This window comes from Acanthopagrus latus, chromosome 20 (genome assembly GCF_904848185.1).
Source record: "Acanthopagrus latus isolate v.2019 chromosome 20, fAcaLat1.1, whole genome shotgun sequence".
Classification (NCBI taxonomy): Eukaryota; Metazoa; Chordata; class Actinopteri; order Spariformes; family Sparidae; genus Acanthopagrus; species Acanthopagrus latus.
The window spans coordinates 8,662,460-8,680,327 of NC_051058.1; the positions used below are offsets into that span (position 1 = coordinate 8,662,460).

Below are 17,868 nucleotides of genomic sequence, written 5' to 3' on the forward strand. Positions count from 1 at the left end.
GAGCACAGAGGAACAGACCAGGAGGGAACAAGACAACAGACAGAGGGAGCCAGAGGGGAGAACTTAAAGGACACATGAGGGCATGGAAGATCAAAACAAGAGACACAAGACATGGAGAAGGCAAAACGAGACACAAGACATGGAGAAAGCAAAACATAACACAAGACAAGATACAAGGATGTAAATCAAATACAAGGAACCAAAAACCAGAAACAAGAACAAAACAAACAGGAGACATGACAGAACCCCCCCCTTAAGGGACAGCTCCCAGATGTCCCTCAATACTAGGGTTCAAAGTCCAAATGAAGCCGGGAGGGTGGAGGGGGTCAGGAGGAGGGCCAGAGTCAAAGCCGGGAGGGTGGAGGGGGTCAAGGGGAGGGCCAAGGTCCAAACAAACATGAGGGTGGAGGCGAGGACTGGAGCCCACTGGAGTCCAGGGACCAAGGCAAAGGCGCAGGCTTGAACCTGCTGGAGGGCGACGACGAAGACGTAGGCGCGGTCTTGAACTCGCCGGAGGGCGACGACGAAGGCTTAGGCGCGGCCTGGAACTCGCCAGAGGGCGGCGACGAAGGCGTAGGCGCGGCCTGGAACTCGCCGGAGGGCGGCGACGAAGGCGTAGGCGCGGCCTGGAACTCGCCGGAGGGCGGCGACGAAGGCGTAGGCGCGGCCTGGAACTCGCCGGAGGGCGGCGACGAAGGCGTAGGTGCGGCCTGGAACTCGTCGGAGGGCGGCGACGAAGACATAGGAGTGGCCTGGAACTCACTGGAATCCGGCGACGACGGCGAAGGCGAAGGTGCGGGCTGGAACCCGCTGGAGGCTGGCGACGTAGACGAAGGCGAAGGCGAAGGCGTAGGTGCGGGCTGGAACCCGCTGGAGGCTGGCGACGTAGACGAAGGTAAAGGCGTAGGTGCGGGCTGGAACCCCCTGGAGGCTGGTAACGAAGGCGAAGATGCGGGCTGGAACCCGCTGGAGGCTGGCGACCTAGACGAAGGCGAAGGCGTAGGTGCGGGCTGGGTTCCCCTGGAGGCTGACGACGAAGGCGAAGGCGAAGGCGTGGACGGAGACCCACTGGCGACCAGACCACTGGCTGGGAAACCCTCAAGGTTCTTGGCCGGACCACCGACGGAGTTTTGCCGGGAGCTGGTGGTCTGAGAACCGATGAAGGGTCTCTGGCAACAAACGACCTTGGCCGGACCCCTAACCGAGGAGCAGGCACTGGACTCGGCTGGGTCTCCGACCGAGGACCTGACACTGGATTTGGCGTGAGACTCGTTCGGACCTCCGACCGAGGAGCAGGCACAGGGCTTGGCGTGGGGCTCGGCCGGGCCTCCGACCGAGGAGCAGGCACAGGGCTTGGCGTGGGACTCGGCCGGGCCTCCGACCGAGGTGCAGGCACAGGGCTTGGCGTGGGACTCGGCCGGGCCTCCGACCGAGGTGCAGGAGCAGGCGCAGGACCTGGCGTGGGACTCGGCCGGGCCTCCGACCGAGGTGCAGGAGCAGGCGCAGGACCTGGCGTGGGACTCGGCCGGGCCTCCGACCGAGGTGCAGGAGCAGGCGCAGGACCTGGCGTGGGACTCGGCCGGGCCTCCGACCGAGGTGCAGGAGCTGGCGCTGGACCTGGCGTGGGACTCGGCCGGGCCTCCGACCGAGGAGCAGGAGCAGGCGCTGGACCTGGCGTGGGCCTCGGCCGGTCCTCCGACCGAGGAGCAGGAGCAGGCGCTGGACCTGGCGTGGGCCTCGGCCGGTCCTCCGACCGAGGAGCAGGAGCAGGCGCTGGACCTGGCGTGGGCCTCGGCCGGTCCTCCGACCGAGGAGCAGGAGCAGGCGCTGGACCTGGCGTGGGCCTCGGCCGGTCCTCCGACCGAGGAGCAGGAGCAGGCGCTGGACCTGGCGTGGGCCTCGGCCGGTCCTCCGACCGAGGAGCAGGAGCAGGCGCTGGACCTGGCGTGGGCCTCGGCCGGTCCTCCGACCGAGGAGCAGGAGCAGGCGCTGGACCTGGCGTGGGCCTCGGCCGGTCCTCCGACCGAGGAGCAGGAACAGGCTCTGGACCTGGCGTGGGCCTCGGCCGGTCCTCCGACCGAGGAGCAGGAACAGGCTCTGGACCTGGCGTGGGCCTCGGCCGGTCCTCCGACCGAGGAGCAGGAACAGGCGCTGGACCTGGCGTGGGCCTCGGCCGGTCCTCCGACCGAGGAGCAGGAACAGGCGCTGGACCTGGCGTGGGCCTCGGCCGGTCCTCCGACCGAGGTGCAGGAACAGGCGCTGGACCTGGCGTGGGCCTCGGCCGGTCCTCCGACCGAGGTGCATGAACAAGACGTGGCGTGGGCCTCGGCCGGTCCTCCGACCGAGGTGCATGAACAAGACGTGGCGTGGGCCTCGGCCGGTCCTCCGACCGAGGTGCAGGAACAAGACGTGGCGTGGGCCTCGGCCGGTCCTCCGACCGAGGTGCAGGTACAGGCCTCGGCCGGTCCTCCGACCGAGGTGCAGGTACAGGCCTCATCTGGACTGCCGACTGGGGACCACTGGCAGGTGTCGACCGGACCGCTGACTGGGGGCCACTGGCAGGTGTCGACCGGACCGCCGACTGGGGGCCACTGGCAGGTGTCGACCGGACCGCCGACTGGGGGCCACTGGCAGGTGTCGACCGGACCGCCGACTGGGGGCCACTGGCAGGTGTCGATGGGGTTGAGACTGAGGCCTGGACTGGGAGCTCGGCTGTGGCTGAGGCCTGGGCTGAGAGCTCGGCTGTGGCTGAAGCTGAGAGCTCGGCTGTGGCTGAAGCTGTGGCCTGGGCTGGAAGCTCGACTGTGGCTGCGGCTGTGGCCTGGGCTTGGAGCTCGGCTGTGGCTGTGGCTGAAGCGGCGGCCTGTGCTGGGAGCTCGGCTGTGGCTGAAGCAGCGGCCTGGGCTGGGAGCTCGGCTGTGGCTGAGGCCTGGGCTGAGAGCTCGGCTGTGGCTGAGGCCTGGGCTGAGAGCTCGGCTGTGGCTGAGGCCTGGGCTGAGAGCTCGGCTGTGGCTGAAGCTGCGGCCTGGGCAGGAAGCTCGGCTGTGGCTGCGGCCTGGGCTGGGAGCTCGGCTGTGGCTGCGGCCTGGGCTGGAAGCTCGGCTGTGGCTGCGGCCTGGGCCGGAAGCTCGGCTGTGGCTGCGGCCTGGGCTGGAAGCTCGGCTGTGGCTACGGCTGTGGCCTGGGCTGGAAGCTCGGCTGTGGCTGCGGCTGGTAGCTTGGCAGTGGCTGTAGCCACCAAGGCCTTTCTGAGGTTATCTAGGTCCACTATAACCTGTGCGACCCAAGGGAGTTCTTTTAACCAAGGCCTGATATCCAGTTCATGGTTATAGTCTGCTATGGCCTTTAGCTTCTCCCCTGTGTTAGCCTTGCCGCTCAATATCTCCATCATCTTGTTCCCTAGCCTACAAATAAGTACACTGTCTGGTGGGTCCATTTCAGGCCCAGTCATTCTGTCACGTTGGGGTAAAAGGGAAAACTATGGAAGGGAATGGTGGACCCAACGCAGTGAACTCAGGAGGCAAAGATAAGGGAACAAACAAAGGGCGAGCTTTATTAAAAAGCTGAATACAAAAACAAATGGCAGACAAAAAAGAGCAAAGGCAAAGTAGCAAACAAAAATCAGACCAAGTAACAAACAAGAATCAGACAAAGTAGCAAAAGAAAACAGCGAGACAAAGTACAAACCAAAGATTCAAAGTTCAACTTAAACATGGCAAATTCAAAATCAAAACATACCAAAACGGGACTGAAGACTGGAGCATGGAGCATGGAGCATGGAGCATGGAGCATGGAGCATGGAGCAAAACACACAAGACAGAATCCAAAAAAGCACAAGACAAAATCCACAAGACAGAATCCAAAAAAACAGAATACAATGACTGGGCGAGGAGTGAAGGAAACACAGAGACTAAATACACACACTAATGACATGACGAGGCACAGGTGAGGAGAGAGGAGGAAGGAAACCAGGTGAGATAACGAGGGGGAGGAGCACAGAGGAACAGACCAGGAGGGAACAAGACAACAGACAGAGGGAGCCAGAGGGGAGAACTTAAAGGACACATGAGGGCATGGAAGATCAAAACAAGAGACACAAGACATGGAGAAGGCAAAACGAGACACAAGACATGGAGAAAGCAAAACATAACACAAGACAAGATACAAGGATGTAAATCAAATACAAGGAACCAAAAACCAGAAACAAGAACAAAACAAACAGGAGACATGACACAGATACCTGCTAGTGTTCAGAAGTTAAATGAATTGTCACCAGCATTTGAATACGGCAACGACTGAAGCACAAGACTCGGCCTGATGTGAGAAGTTTGAGACCCGAGTACAAGCTCTCTCCTGAACTCAGTTTAATTACTCTTTGAGTGGAGAAAGTTGTTAATCTTTAACCTTAACTGGCTGATAAGCCATCCCTGGTAGGTGGGATATGACCCTCTCAGAAACCCATTATCATACATTCCACCAGGTCACGCCACTCTTATCGTAACGTTCCTCAACTGTACATTGCGTTTCGAACAGCGTGCATGCAGCATGATGCATGGGGCAATGAATTTGAGTTGTGTGTGTGTGCATTTTCTCTTCTTTTTCTGCAGTTCAAGAGGTTCCACAGAGACGTTATTATCGAGCTGGAGAAGAAGACAGAGATGGATGTTAAATACATGAATGTAAGTGCATCCATCAGTGCCACCAGACCATAAAATACATGGAGTTTTGTCAACAGAAGAGAGTAGGTTTGCCATTCAGATGCTCAAAACTGGTTCTTAAGTTCTGTGTGTACTAGGAACACACTGATTTATTGGCCGACATTCGCCTCACTGACTTGTTGTCCTCACAGCAAATCAGATGACACTGACCATTATCAGTGGCTGATGTTTATCAATCATGCCACATGAATTTTGTGCTGGCAAATTCATGAGTTGCTGGTTTATATAATCAGTTTGTAAGGTTATGTAAGTATTGACATAACTTTCAAATAAAGATTCTCTTACTAAGCTAACAAGCTAACAGTAGCTGCAGTCACGTATGTCTAAAATGAATGCAGTTAGCCATAAATCTGGCGAGCTGCTGCCTCTATTTGTTGGGAAAATGAATTTGAGGCGACCAATTCTTACATATTGCTCCTTTAAATGTCATCTCATAAATTTGTATGAATTGATTTGTGCTCTTTCGAACAACACAGTAATGATTAATCAAGATGAATTTATTTCCCTGGCTCAAAAGGGAGAATAATAACAGCAAAAACATGAAGAAAAAAAAAACAACTAACATCAACATCGGCTTTTGGCTTAATTGTTATTTTGGTGTCTGCCAAGAATTTCACAATTGGCGTTTAGTGCATGGACGCTCATTTCAGCTTCTGTGCATCTGAGGAACACTGGATTCATAAAAACTTTGTCAGTTCATCTCTTCACCCGTCTCGTGCCTCTCCTGTCAAACATCTGCAGGCCACCTTCAAGCGCTATCAGTCCGAGCACAAGCTGAAGCAGGACTCCCTGGAGCGCTCAAAGACGGACCTGAAGAAGCTCAGGAGAAAAAGCCAGGGGAAGCACTCGTCCAAGTACGAGATCAAGGAGAACGAGGTGAGACCAAAACCAAACCGACCCCGACCTCTCCTTTCCTTCTAAACGTAGCGTGCACTTGCAGAATACTTTACATTGTACTTTATGCTCTGTTGCACATGAAAAGAATATGGCAAGTGTACAGTTTATGTCCCTGGGGTGGAGAGATGTGGCGAAGATAGTTTTTCATGATAATCGCATACCAGTGGAAAGGGGAAAGGAGGAGGTGTGCTGCACGTGGTTTCCATGTCGAAGAAAATGCTTCATAGGACCGAAAAGCCCAGGTTGTGCTCTCCGGGCCGCGCTTTGGTATTATGCAAGGGCATGACATCACAGAAGACATTAAATACCTTTAAATAATAACTCTTTTGGGTATGGCGGGCAATAAAAAAACCATCAAAGGTGCCACCACACCTGTGTCTGTCTGTAGTTTCTCTGTTTTTACACGCACTAGACTGGGATTACTGCACATAGCGACAGACTGAGGATTGTGTTTTTATTGAGGGCGCACACGCCCAGATTTGCACAGCCGTAGCCTATGCATGAATGAAGCTAACACACACAGTTTCACATGTATGTAGAGATCCAGGCTGTCGCGGGTGCAGCAAGTGGGATTAATCTCTACTGAACATCAGGGGCTTCATTCCTGGAAACCAGTAGTGTAGTTTGTCATAAAAAGCCAGACTTAAACAAACTGAATGTTATTTCCTTTCTAACTATTATTTCATCACCCAAGGACTGACAGTTTGATGGTGCGTTAAATATGTTTTGTATCCCAAAATAGAGCTGGTCGGGCTTCAACACAGAGGAAAATCCAATTCCCCGAAATTGAGACCTTGCTTAAAATCTGTTTAGGTCTTGCACTTGTCTGCCCTCAGAGGATATGACTGAGGTTTTCAGGTTACTAACAGCATTCACATGGGAAAAAAAAACAGCCGTGTGGACTCATAAAGCTTTATCTGTTGCATCTCAAAAGCAGCGTGATGACAGGCAGAGCTAAAGCAAGTGTATACAGACTTGGCTCTGAAGTTAAAACAGTCAGTATCGACGTCGCCACGCTTGAGTAGTTTGGTTTTGTCGCGTTTAGTAACCCTTGGATGAAGTGTGTTGCACGTTAACATCTGGACAGCGATTTGCTTTGTAAAATCAATTGTGTTGAGATGGAGGAAGGACCGCAGCGCCTGGGTAACAACCCCTGTCCGACTTTTGTTTTATTTAATCTATCAGCCATTTTATGGCCTCGCTTTCGTGATGGATGGTTTGTTCAGAGGGAATTACTAAACAAACCCTTTAACTGAAACGTCCAGATTGTAGGTCGTAAAAAGAGTCGTTAAGACGCATGCTTTGTCTGATTGTCGCTGCTGCTAAGGTCTGTGTCAGCCTCTGGTTTAGCCTCGCATTCGAGTGGTGCCTTTTAAGTGACACCCACACAATAAGTCGTTGTGTCCGGGCGGAGCTTAATAGCCCGAGCCTGGCTCTCAATCTGAGCTGAGACTGGGACCACTCCTCTCTGTAAATAATGAGCTCGGTCCTTTCGGCCTGTTCTCACCTCCACCCACTGAGAGTCTCTGACGACTGTTGCTGCGAAAATGGGAAATGAAGAGCCTTGATTTGGCGTCTGATGGACTATGATAGAGAGAGAGTGAGACAGAGAAAATGAGACCAGACAGTAGAGGAAGGTCTTCAACGGAGCCCTTAGAGACAGCTGCTTTACCGTCACCATGACAACCCCCGGGAAAATGGGCGAGATGGAGGGGAGTCGGTGTCGAATAATAGGATGCAGTGGAGGGCTGAGGAGTCATTTTCCTAGAGTTAGATATGTCAAATTCAGTCGCCCATCTGCTCTGTTTGAATGGCAGAACAGTCCTCAGCCCGTCTGTAGGGAGGGTGTGTCGATCAGGTGGTTCCACACAACACTGGGGTCGAGCCACAAACATGAATATTAAGTTGTGGACACTGAAATACATAGAGAGAGAGAGAAAGCCAAAGTCAGGTCAGAGCCTATCAGTACATCACAATCAGGCTCGTTGAAAGTCCTTATCAAAGATTTTGATAGTTATCAATTTTATTATCTATATCATTATTGGTGATGTTTTTTTATTGATTGATTTTATTTTTTAGAGCCAGTTTTGGTCAACGTGATGAAGTGCTGATCAGAACACCCTGTTCTTGGTTTTGTTTTTGTTGCACTTTGCAGTGGAAAATACAGTTCTGGAAACATATTCCAGAACTGTATTACTGACTCATTATGAATCCCGTGTCCTGACCTCACTGCTGTCCTCTGACCCTGCCCGCAGTACATGGAGACCATCTCGACGCGCCAGATGGACATGCAGAAGTTCATCGCTGACGGCTGCAGAGAGGCCCTGCTGGAGGAGAAGAGGCGCTTCTGTTTCCTGGCGGACAAACACTGCATGTTCTCCTATCAAATTTGCAACTTCCATGAGAAGGTAAGCCTGGCCTGAGCGCTAATCCTGCACATTCGGACACACCACCTGCATATGGCGTGTTTAACACTTGTTCCCCCTCTCGTGTGTCTTTCAGGCCAAGGAGATGCTGTCCATGAAGCTCCCCAGCTGGCAGGAAAAGTGCAGCGACATCACGAAGGTGCCGGACACGGTGATGACCATGATAGAGGAGCTGTCCACCACTCCGGAGCAGTCGCCGGAGGTTGAACGCTACAACAGGGTGGGTATTAGTTCAGCGTGTGTGGACTCTTCGGGTTACGCCGTGCACAAAAGTGGCATAATTTTTGAGTTCTATTTACTTATCTTTAACTGTTCTTTTCATCCATAACTTTGATCCTCATCTAACTGTCTAAAGGTGTTAGAAATAGTGAATCAGTAGAAGAGATTGTGTAAAAAGGTGTCCCTGGAGCATTTATCTCGTCTCGTTGCTCGGAGTTTATCTTGCGAAAGGTGCCGATATCTGATCGAAGCTGCTGTGTGTGAAGTGGCTGGTTATCATCATCTGGCTGTCGGCCATGGGAAACCTTGCATGTGCTATTGTTGTTTTGTTTAAAGTCCACCGAGGGCCTTTAGGCGTCGGCTATTTATTGCTGTGTGGGAGGAGGACAAAAAGCTTCAATTACAGTAATGACTGTTTGCCTTAAACCTGGTCACTCAAACAAAAGCGTGTTGTCATTTTATTATCGCCGACTCGTATTTTGTCACTGATCGTGTTCTTCTTCGTCTCCTCAGAACAACGTGGAGCCTCCTCCAGCACCGGCGCTAAAGGCACAGATCAGTCCGCTGGCCAACATGTTCAACCCAGAGCCAAGATCTCCACTCACCTCCTCTTCAGACCACAACTCAGGTAAAGATGGCCATTAAAGGTGTAATGTGTAAGATTTAAGTTGAATTCATTAAAGGGAATAACTCAAATGTCCATGTGATGTGAAGGAATAACAATTTTTGATGTTACGACAACTATGTGTAGGAGATACTTACTGAAGTTAGCATGCTAAACAGGTAGCACCTGCCTGTGCTGGTCCAGTGCACCTGAGCTAGCTTTGGAAGTACCAACAATTTCCTGGTGCTCCAAGCTTACCATTCGGATTGCTAGCACCTAGCCACTTGTTAGCTACAGGTAGCATCAACTAGTGGTTACTGTAGTGATATGCCGACTCCTATCTGTTTTACATATTGCACCTTTAACTTCAGTTTGAAATTTTGTGTTGGATGGAAATACACCCGTACTGCTGATAATTAATTCACACTACTGCTTTAAATGAATGACCTTTTAACTCTCCTGTCTCCAGACCAGGGCAGCATGGGAGAGGGCAATCTGTCCCGCTCAACATCCCAGTCGTCTGGCCTCAACGTGGTCAGGAAGACCCGGGTCATTACCATCTTTCCCCACACGGCGGGCAACAACCACACACTCCTCAGCTTCGACCACGGTGACATCATCAGCCTGCTCATCCAAGAAGAGAAGGACGGCTGGCTGTACGGGGAGCTGGAGAGGACACAGCAGTAAGTGTCGAAATATTTTTATATTATTCAGGGGTGCGTTGATGGTGTCATGATGCCCTAATTCTGTTTCTCTAACCTGTCGATAAACTTTGCTTTTTCTCAGCATTTCTGGTTTTAAAGTCTGGTGATTTTCTTTTTGTCAGAAAAACCAACGAAAACACCAAAACCCACAATATATATATATATATATATATATATATATATATATATATATATATATATATATATATATATATATATATATATATATATATATAATGTATTATATAAATGTCGTTGTGAAATCCCTCCCTAACGTAGTCAATCTAAACACAGCCTATGGCACACCCTCGAGAGGAAATGTGCTTTCGTTACAGCAAATATGCAGCAGGCGTTATTCACATAACTCAGTTTAGCCGTACTAGTTTCTGCTTTGTGTTCCTGAATATTTCACTACGCCAATACATCATGCCTCAAAACAGAGTATGTCAGGTATGTTCGACGTGACAGTCGTAAAGCTTGATCCCTCTCTCTCTCCCCCTCCCCCTTCTCTTTCTCTCTCTCGCCCTTCCCCAACAACACAACACACACATGTAAACTGGAGACCATCTTGCAATGGGATCACGCCCGCGGCAGCACCCCTCAACGTATTTACATTTTAACCATGTTATACCATGACAATATTCAATACTCATGGGTGTGGCCATGTTTTTTTTTTTCTTTTTTAACTCTGCCTTAATTTTGATCTGAACACCTGTTAGGCATTTTACGTGATTGCAATGTGAGCTATCACGCTGACAACGTCTGTCCACAAACAGGAAGATCACCACCTCACAAAGTACTCAAAGACGCTCCTGTGGTAGATCTTTTCTCAAGTTAAAGTACAGATGCTTGTGTAAGAATAAGACTGGTTAAAGTCAAAGTACTGATTCAGCTTCTTTACTCAATTAGAAGTAAGAAAGTACAGACTCTAAAATGTTCTGCCTTTATTTTGATCTCAGCCTCACACCTGTTATGTTTTAGTGGCTGTACCAGTTTGGCATTTGTGACGCTATCGCACTGACAAAATTATCTGTTCACAGACAAAGAGTTGCAACAGTATGAGATTTGTACAGTACGATAACCATCTCAGAAATTATAACAGCGTGATAGCCACTGTTATCAGTTGCAATTACTCATAACAGAATGAAAACAAGTGCTTAGCTATAATTTTGAAATAATAATGTCTGGTAAAATTCAAAACCGTAGGTCAGTAAATGTACACTGTATGATAACCTTCTACTTTCATACCAGGGTATCTCAAGGAAACAGTTTATTGCTGCAACCTTACCACAGACAGACAGACAGACAGACAGACAGACAGACAGTCAGACAGACAGACAGACAGACAGACAGACAGACAGACAGACAGACAGACACTTGGCGAAATACTCAAAGCCACTTCTGTGTCTCCAAAGACGTCTCCAGGATCTTCATTTTGTCATGATGCAACACACATGCACACACAAAGACACACTCAGACCCACAACAAGAAAACATTACCAGCTGATCCTGTCACAGCTGGTTAAAACCCCGGGTGCTCACACACACACACACAAAAAAGAAGCATCTGCTCTTTTATGTGTCACTCAACAATTAATTAGTGCGTCATTTTTTCCTCCATGTTACCTGCAGACAGGAGACAGGGGAAAAATGTTTCCATTGGAGTGAATTCTCCCCTGCTTAATATTCTCTTCACTCCCTGTTGGCTCTTGTGTGTCTTCTTTGCTCAAATGATCAGGTTGGAGAAGTGTATGTACAACATGTCATGTAGCTACAGCGGCACTCCGAGTTGCTTGTATAATTACAGTCATCTTCAGCTCCCCGCTCGATCAATTAGGACCCATAATGCAGGCGAAAGGATTACAGGGTGCTTACAGAGCTCGTGTCGAATTATTTTTCATTCCCAATTTGAAGCAAATTAACGAAACCTTATCTGAGTGTGCGTGTGTGCGTGCGCACACGAACATGTGTGTGTCATTAAGTGGTCTTTTAAACTGAAGTGGTTTGAATGCAGTCGGTGGCGGTTTGTCAAGAAGAGAGGACAATTTTGAGATAAATCACATTACATTCTGTTTCTAAGCAACAAATCCAGTGCGTTGGTCTGATAAGCCATCTTTTTCTCCCGCCGTGACTTGGAGACAACTCCTGAGTCTTAAGTGAACAAAATCCATCTGTCTGTCATGTATTCTATGTCTGGTCTTTGCATCTGACTCAAGTGTGCTGTTTGTAGCAGTGATTCATAATGATTTAAACTCTATAACCCTAAAATTCAGTGTTAGTTTTCCTGCTTTGGATCTTTTAAATGACTAATCATTGATGTTAAGCAGCTTAACATAGGGTATTTAATCATTTTGGCAAATTTTTAGATATTATTATATTATAATGCGACCCACCCAGGTGAAAAGACAGAGATCAGCGATCTGTTTTCCTGTAAAGACTTGTGTTCAAAGGTTGTGCAAGATTCTACCAGTTTCAGTGACCATTATTGTTTGATCCTTTTATTTTACTGGTTAATATTTTAAACCAAATGTGCCATAGCTGTAATATTGTCTTCAAATAATAGTTTTACATTTAAGAAGTATATTAAAGCTTTTTTGCTTTCTTGTTACTGACCGATAGAAGAGATGATTGACGCCACTCTGATGTCTAATATGTTGCAGCTAGTTAGCTTAGCTTAGCTTAAAGAATGATAATGGGGAAAGAGTTGCTGGTAGGTGTATTTTGTTGCTTTTGGACAAAACCAAGCTAGCTGCTTCCACTTGTTTCCAGTCTTTGTGCTAACAGCAGCCTTATGTATACCATACATCCTTAAGAGTGTTATCAATCTTGTCATCTAACACTGTGCAAGACATGTGAAGCATCCTTCTCTTTTAAAGAGTAAGGTTTATTTCTGTAGTAATATTTTGATAGAGCCCAGGTAGAAAACAACTAATGGGCATCCAAGTAATCAATGAACAATAACAAATCTGCATTATTGACTGACTAAAATTGTTTTTTAATGCTACTGTGTGTGTGTGTGTGTGTGTGTGTGTGTGTGTGTGTGTGTGTGTGTGTGTGTGTGTGTGTGTGTGTGTGTGTGTGTGTGTGTGTGTGTGTGTGTCTTATTAGACGGGGCTGGTTTCCCTCGTCTTACTGCAGACCTTTCAACGAGACAATGATCTCAAACAGGTAAGAATAAATAACAACATTATGGGAAGCGTATCAATAATTTGCTTTACAGCTGGTGTTTTGAGAGCTGAACCTTCATGTCACATGTCTTTGCAGCAATCTGGGCACGCCGGTGCGTCAACTGAGCCTGACCAGTCTGCCTGAGCCGGAGGACGAGGAGGGGCCGGTGCTGCTGCCACCACCGGACTACAGCGACGACTCCAGACCGGTGGTCCCCTCAATGCTCTCGCCACACAACACAGTCAGTATTCATGAGCATTAGTAAAAGCGTTTACTCACTAAATGTTACCTGCTGTTACCAGTTGTATTTATTGACTGAGTACAAATTCTTTCATTTTTAATTTTAAAAAGCATCTAAAAAAGAGGTGAACCCCTTTATATTTAACCTCTCGTGTGTCTTTGGAATGTTGGTTTTGTTTGATGTGAAGCGTCATTCATTGGTGGAGATGGTATCAGTGTGCTGTGTACAGTTTAATGATGCGATGTTGCAGGAATTCTAGTTATTGAATTCCCTAGTTGTGCCAAGAGCTACCGTAGAATCTAATCTTAACATGGCCTTAATGTCAGGGTTTGGTCAAGTAACATAACTGACGTACTGTTCTTCTAAACAAACACCCTTTTGAGCGTCTTTATTAATGCTCCCTGGTTGGTGGTTGTGACTAAAACGAAGCTGTTGGATGTGGTTAGCTTGATTTTTGTTTGTTGCTAACCAGAAAAAAGAGTAGTAGCACTGAACGTAGCACCATGCAAACGTAAAATTAAGGGTTAGCAAGTAAACTTGTGCGTTTAGTAGAAGAAGGTTGCCAGATGATTATGCCGAATGAATGTTATTGTTTCTCCACATACTTACAAGGAAAACATTTTGCTTGCAAGTTGGCTTTATCAACTAAAATAATGCCAATTGGTCAGTTTTTTTCAGAACTTGTGACAAATGTTTGTGTAGCGGTGAAAAACCTTTTACGCTGCTATTAGCTAACACAAATTTATGCTAATACTATGAAGATGAAAAATAAGCATCTGTCAGTAAGTGTCTGCTAACAGAGATGCATTGTAGGCTGTCACATCGAAGCTAGCTAGCTGCGTTGAAGCTAACCAGCTGCATCTTTGTCAGATGTCAGTTTCTGTGACAAACACAGGGTGGTTTTAAGTCCTCTTCTGTGACAGCTGTGATGTGCCTTTAGGCAAGGCACTTAAAGCTGCATTGGCGGAGTTGACTCTCCTTTTACCAGACAGCTGCCATGTTAAAATGGCTGTGAAGTGGGTCATCGCAGGTTCGGGAAAAGTACGTTTCCTCATCGCATATCTTTATTGCCTTGCCCAAGTCATTACTGACTCCACGGTCAAACCACAAATAAGAAACGCCATCACACGTCGAGTCTCCAGCCTGACTAATCCTGACTTTATCAAAATCTCCTGACTGCATAGTCATTGCCTCCACGCCCTTTGAGCAGAGTGGTGCCAGAAACACACCTTAATTCCTCTAACAGTTTGAGGAAGTGTACTATACTTATTCATGCAGCTATTTTGCAAAACAATTTGCGTGCCTTAAGGTAGTCACGTTAACAACTCTCATGGAGCCCCTTTGAAATTTCGCCCCCGGCTCAGACTTCAGTATTGTGTCAAACTGAGCTGCTGGCCCAAAACCTTGACATGTGGAAAATGCTCCCAGCTCAGGTTTTGTGCAGGAATGAGCTGAAGGAGGAGAGAGTTACAGCTGGAGATGTTAAGGACAGGAGGGCACACACACAATTTCATTCTGCGCCCGCTGCACTGTGCCAGCTGATTGAGAGTGAACTGTACGGCCAGCAGACAAGCCCGGGCGGGCACACTTCTTTCTCCCTCATCATCACCTCTTCACTGCCGCCTTTGTCTGTACTCAGTGTCCTTTGTATCTGCTGCCTCAGGGTTTTACCATAAAATAAACCAATCGGGGATACACCCTCCCCCCAGCAGTGCTTTTCACTTTCACTTCTTCCCACCCTTTTAGTCTTATAACATATATTCTTTTTAGAAACTTAGCCAAGCATGGACAAAGCTTTAATATTCCCACTATTAGAGGTAGTTATAAGTAAGCTATAAGTAATATGTCCTCATCCTCCCTTTGGCAATTTGTTCAGATGTCACTGCTGACTCCGTGCATCAGATTTGTTGTTGTTGTTATGGTGGGCGAAGTTGGACCTTGTCACTTTTGTTCTGGTTTGTAATTCCCTGAGTTGAGCCTCTCAGGCAGCATTAAAATCCTGTTTCCCCTAGAGGAGACCTTAAAATGTGCTGCCTCGAGCACTGTAGATACGTGACTTTCCGCTTGCCCCCTTGGATCATTTATGTTTATCCTTTTTCTTTCTCTTTTTTTTTAAACATCAACCTGAGAGGAGGTGCTTCCTGAAAGGTTCAATTCTGGGAATAAGTCTCATACCTGTCGACTCATGTGTGGTCACTTCTGAATGTTGTCTGCTCTCTAATGGAAGAGCAGGGTAATACAATGACAGCCATTGCTCTCAGCTGGAGGCTTAATAACATGTTCACAAACACGCACACACACACACACACACACACACACACACACACTCTCTCACACACACACACACACACACACACACACACACACACACACACACATATATGTATATATATATATATATATATATATACAGATAGATAGATAGATAGATAGATAGATAGATAGATATTTGAAAAATGTAATAAAATCAGTAGGTTTCCATTCTTTATCAGTCCTTGTCATGCACACTCAGTGAATAACTGATGACATCTTAGATAAAACATGCATTCTTACGTGATCTTAAATGAAAACAACACCATAAACTACACTCACAGGTTGACAATAGTTCCTCTGACATGTTTATCGCCTGCTGAAGCATCGCCGTAAACTTTTCTTTACAGTGTATGTTCTGTAGTTGCCCTCGGGGTACATCGCCCAGGTATTTACGTTGCTCCACTCTCTTCCACATGCTCACTTGGCCCTGTGGAGGAGATAAGATTATCGTCATCCTCAGGTGAGAAAGGAAGAGGAGCGTGTCTCTCGCCAGCCTTTCTAGATTGTCAAGATTCCAGACTTGGGGAGGTCTGAGGTTTTAGCTGAAGTACGTGTCAAAGCGCCACTGTGCTGATTAGTAAGGTGGGAGGAGGAGGGGGGCCGACTGTTGATGAGAAATCTTATCAAACCAGTTGGGCAACACTGACTTTCACAGCTGGAGGCAGGGTGTGGATTTGTGGTGACTGTGGTGGTGTGTGTTCAGTGTTGTGTGTTGTTTCTGGAACTTTAAGGGTCTTCTCTTCTGTGTTTTTTGACAACAGGTTTCTTTAGTCAATGGGACTGCAAAGGCTCCCTTTCTTGGGTGAGTGACCTAACACACTAACATTAACTCCAAGGTTTTCACTGCGTTCCGTGATTAAAGGTCGTTTCATAAACAGCAGAGGATTTTAAACATGTAATACCAGTAATGATGGTTGATTTTCTTCCGTTTTCTCCCCGCAGAGGAGGGAATCCGTTTGCGACCGTCAAGCTGAGGCCGACTGTCACGAATGACAGATCGGCGCCAGTCATCTAACGCCAAGGAGGAGGGTTTTCACCGCTGTCATGCCTTCAGGGGAATCGTGCGACATGTGACCCCTGCAACACACTGAATATCGCCCCAACTGGACATCTCACCAGCCTGCATGCTAGTCTCTCTCAGTACCAGTCTGCTCTATCAAAGGGATCCATTGTTTCTCGGCGTGTTTTACTGTGCCTCTGTGTGTTCTATGTAAGCCACAACAGTGAAATGTTGCATAATGATTACACGGAGGGAATCTGAAAAGGTTTGCTGCACAAAGAAAATATTTTGTGTTTGAGTCTGTGTTAAAGTAATAAGTCATCCCCAAAATGAAAATTTAGAGTTTGTCTCATCACTGAAAGTTGTTACTGAATTGACGCGCGCCACTGTGTTTCCAGTGGCTGCTTCACAATAAAAGCCACCACGTGTTTCGAAAGTTGAGCACACTTAATTTGAAGCAGTGAAGCAGTGGGTTAATACAGATAACACATGACAAATTCATACTCAAAACAAATGGGGGGCAACATATCACCAGAGTAATCGCTAACTGCTGCTAACTAGAGTGTCCGCTAGCCAGTAAGCTCAGTTAGCCGTGCATCTGTGGTCCAGACTGGGACTTTGGAGCACCGGAGGAGTGTTGGAGTCTACTAGCAGAGGAGCTTTGGGGTTAGCATGCTAACTTTAGAGGATAGCTCTGCAACACAATACAGTGACTTCAGGAAATAAATCAGGAAATAAATAAAAGTAGCAAAGACATTTTATTGTCAGTCTTCTTCCAAAGTACTCTTGGGAACTTTATACTTAACTAAAGTGTTTGGTAGACCAATGATTGCAGATCTTCTAAAAAGAAATGTCCTACCTGTTTAGCCCTTTGAGTATAAAACACATGCATTATGTGACATTTGAGGGACATTTTATGCTGACATGTGCTGTAATGCCTTCTGCTTTGTAATACCTGGCTGAGAGAAAGCTGTTGATGCTCATCGTGTGTCTGATGGTCCCGCCAATTCTCGTTTCTTTGGACGCTTACAGTGAGACAACACCTGAATCTTCATTTTGGGGTGAACTGTTCCTTTAAGATTGCTCAGACGGTGTCATAAGGTCTTTTTCAGGCCCATCTGTGCTGCAGCCAGTGCAGTGTTTGAATACCGAATGAAGAGCTCCAGATGTAAACAATAGTGACCTGATGCTGATGGGAAAAGCCCGGCACCCAGGCTGTCTTCCTGACTTGCTACGAAAAAATATATATATATTGTCATTTCTATTTTTATTAATCATTCGTGTCTTTGTTTTTTTAAGAGGCATTGTGATATACAAAGGTTGTGAGAATGAAGGGAGAGTGACGTGTTGGGGAAAAAAAAAAAGGGTTTGTCATTCGAGTGAAAGCGCAACAGTATGTTTATAAGGAGAAGGCTATTTATATACAGTACGTTTGTATGAGATATTTAAATAAGATACATAATACAGGAGTCCATTCTGTGGAGGTTCTCATGATCCTGCGCTGATTTTGATTTGACTGCTGGTATGTATTGTTAATGGACAGAATGACCTTTTGATGAAGGGAATATCTTTTCGCTC

The 17,868-nt window shown here is 47.4% G+C and overlaps 1 protein-coding gene across 2 annotated transcripts in view; it reads left to right on the forward strand.

Annotated features, from left to right (window-relative positions):
* baiap2l1a (BAR/IMD domain containing adaptor protein 2 like 1a) overlaps positions 1–17,564 on the forward strand; it is a 31,817-nt gene extending 14,253 nt beyond the window's left edge. The window contains exons 5-14 of one of the 2 annotated variants that reach the window (XM_037080626.1): positions 4,608–4,679; positions 5,460–5,594; positions 7,871–8,023; positions 8,118–8,261; positions 8,774–8,888; positions 9,334–9,547; positions 12,677–12,736; positions 12,830–12,977; positions 16,052–16,092; positions 16,233–17,564. In XM_037080626.1, the coding sequence (XP_036936521.1) occupies positions 4,608–4,679; positions 5,460–5,594; positions 7,871–8,023; positions 8,118–8,261; positions 8,774–8,888; positions 9,334–9,547; positions 12,677–12,736; positions 12,830–12,977; positions 16,052–16,092; positions 16,233–16,305 (1,155 nt within the window). In that variant the 3' untranslated portion in view covers positions 16,306–17,564. The remainder of the gene's footprint in view (positions 1–4,607; positions 4,680–5,459; positions 5,595–7,870; positions 8,024–8,117; positions 8,262–8,773; positions 8,889–9,333; positions 9,548–12,676; positions 12,737–12,829; positions 12,978–16,051; positions 16,093–16,232) is intronic. The other variant, XM_037080627.1, reaches the window with a different exon arrangement.
* The last annotated feature ends 304 nt before the right edge of the window (positions 17,565–17,868 follow it).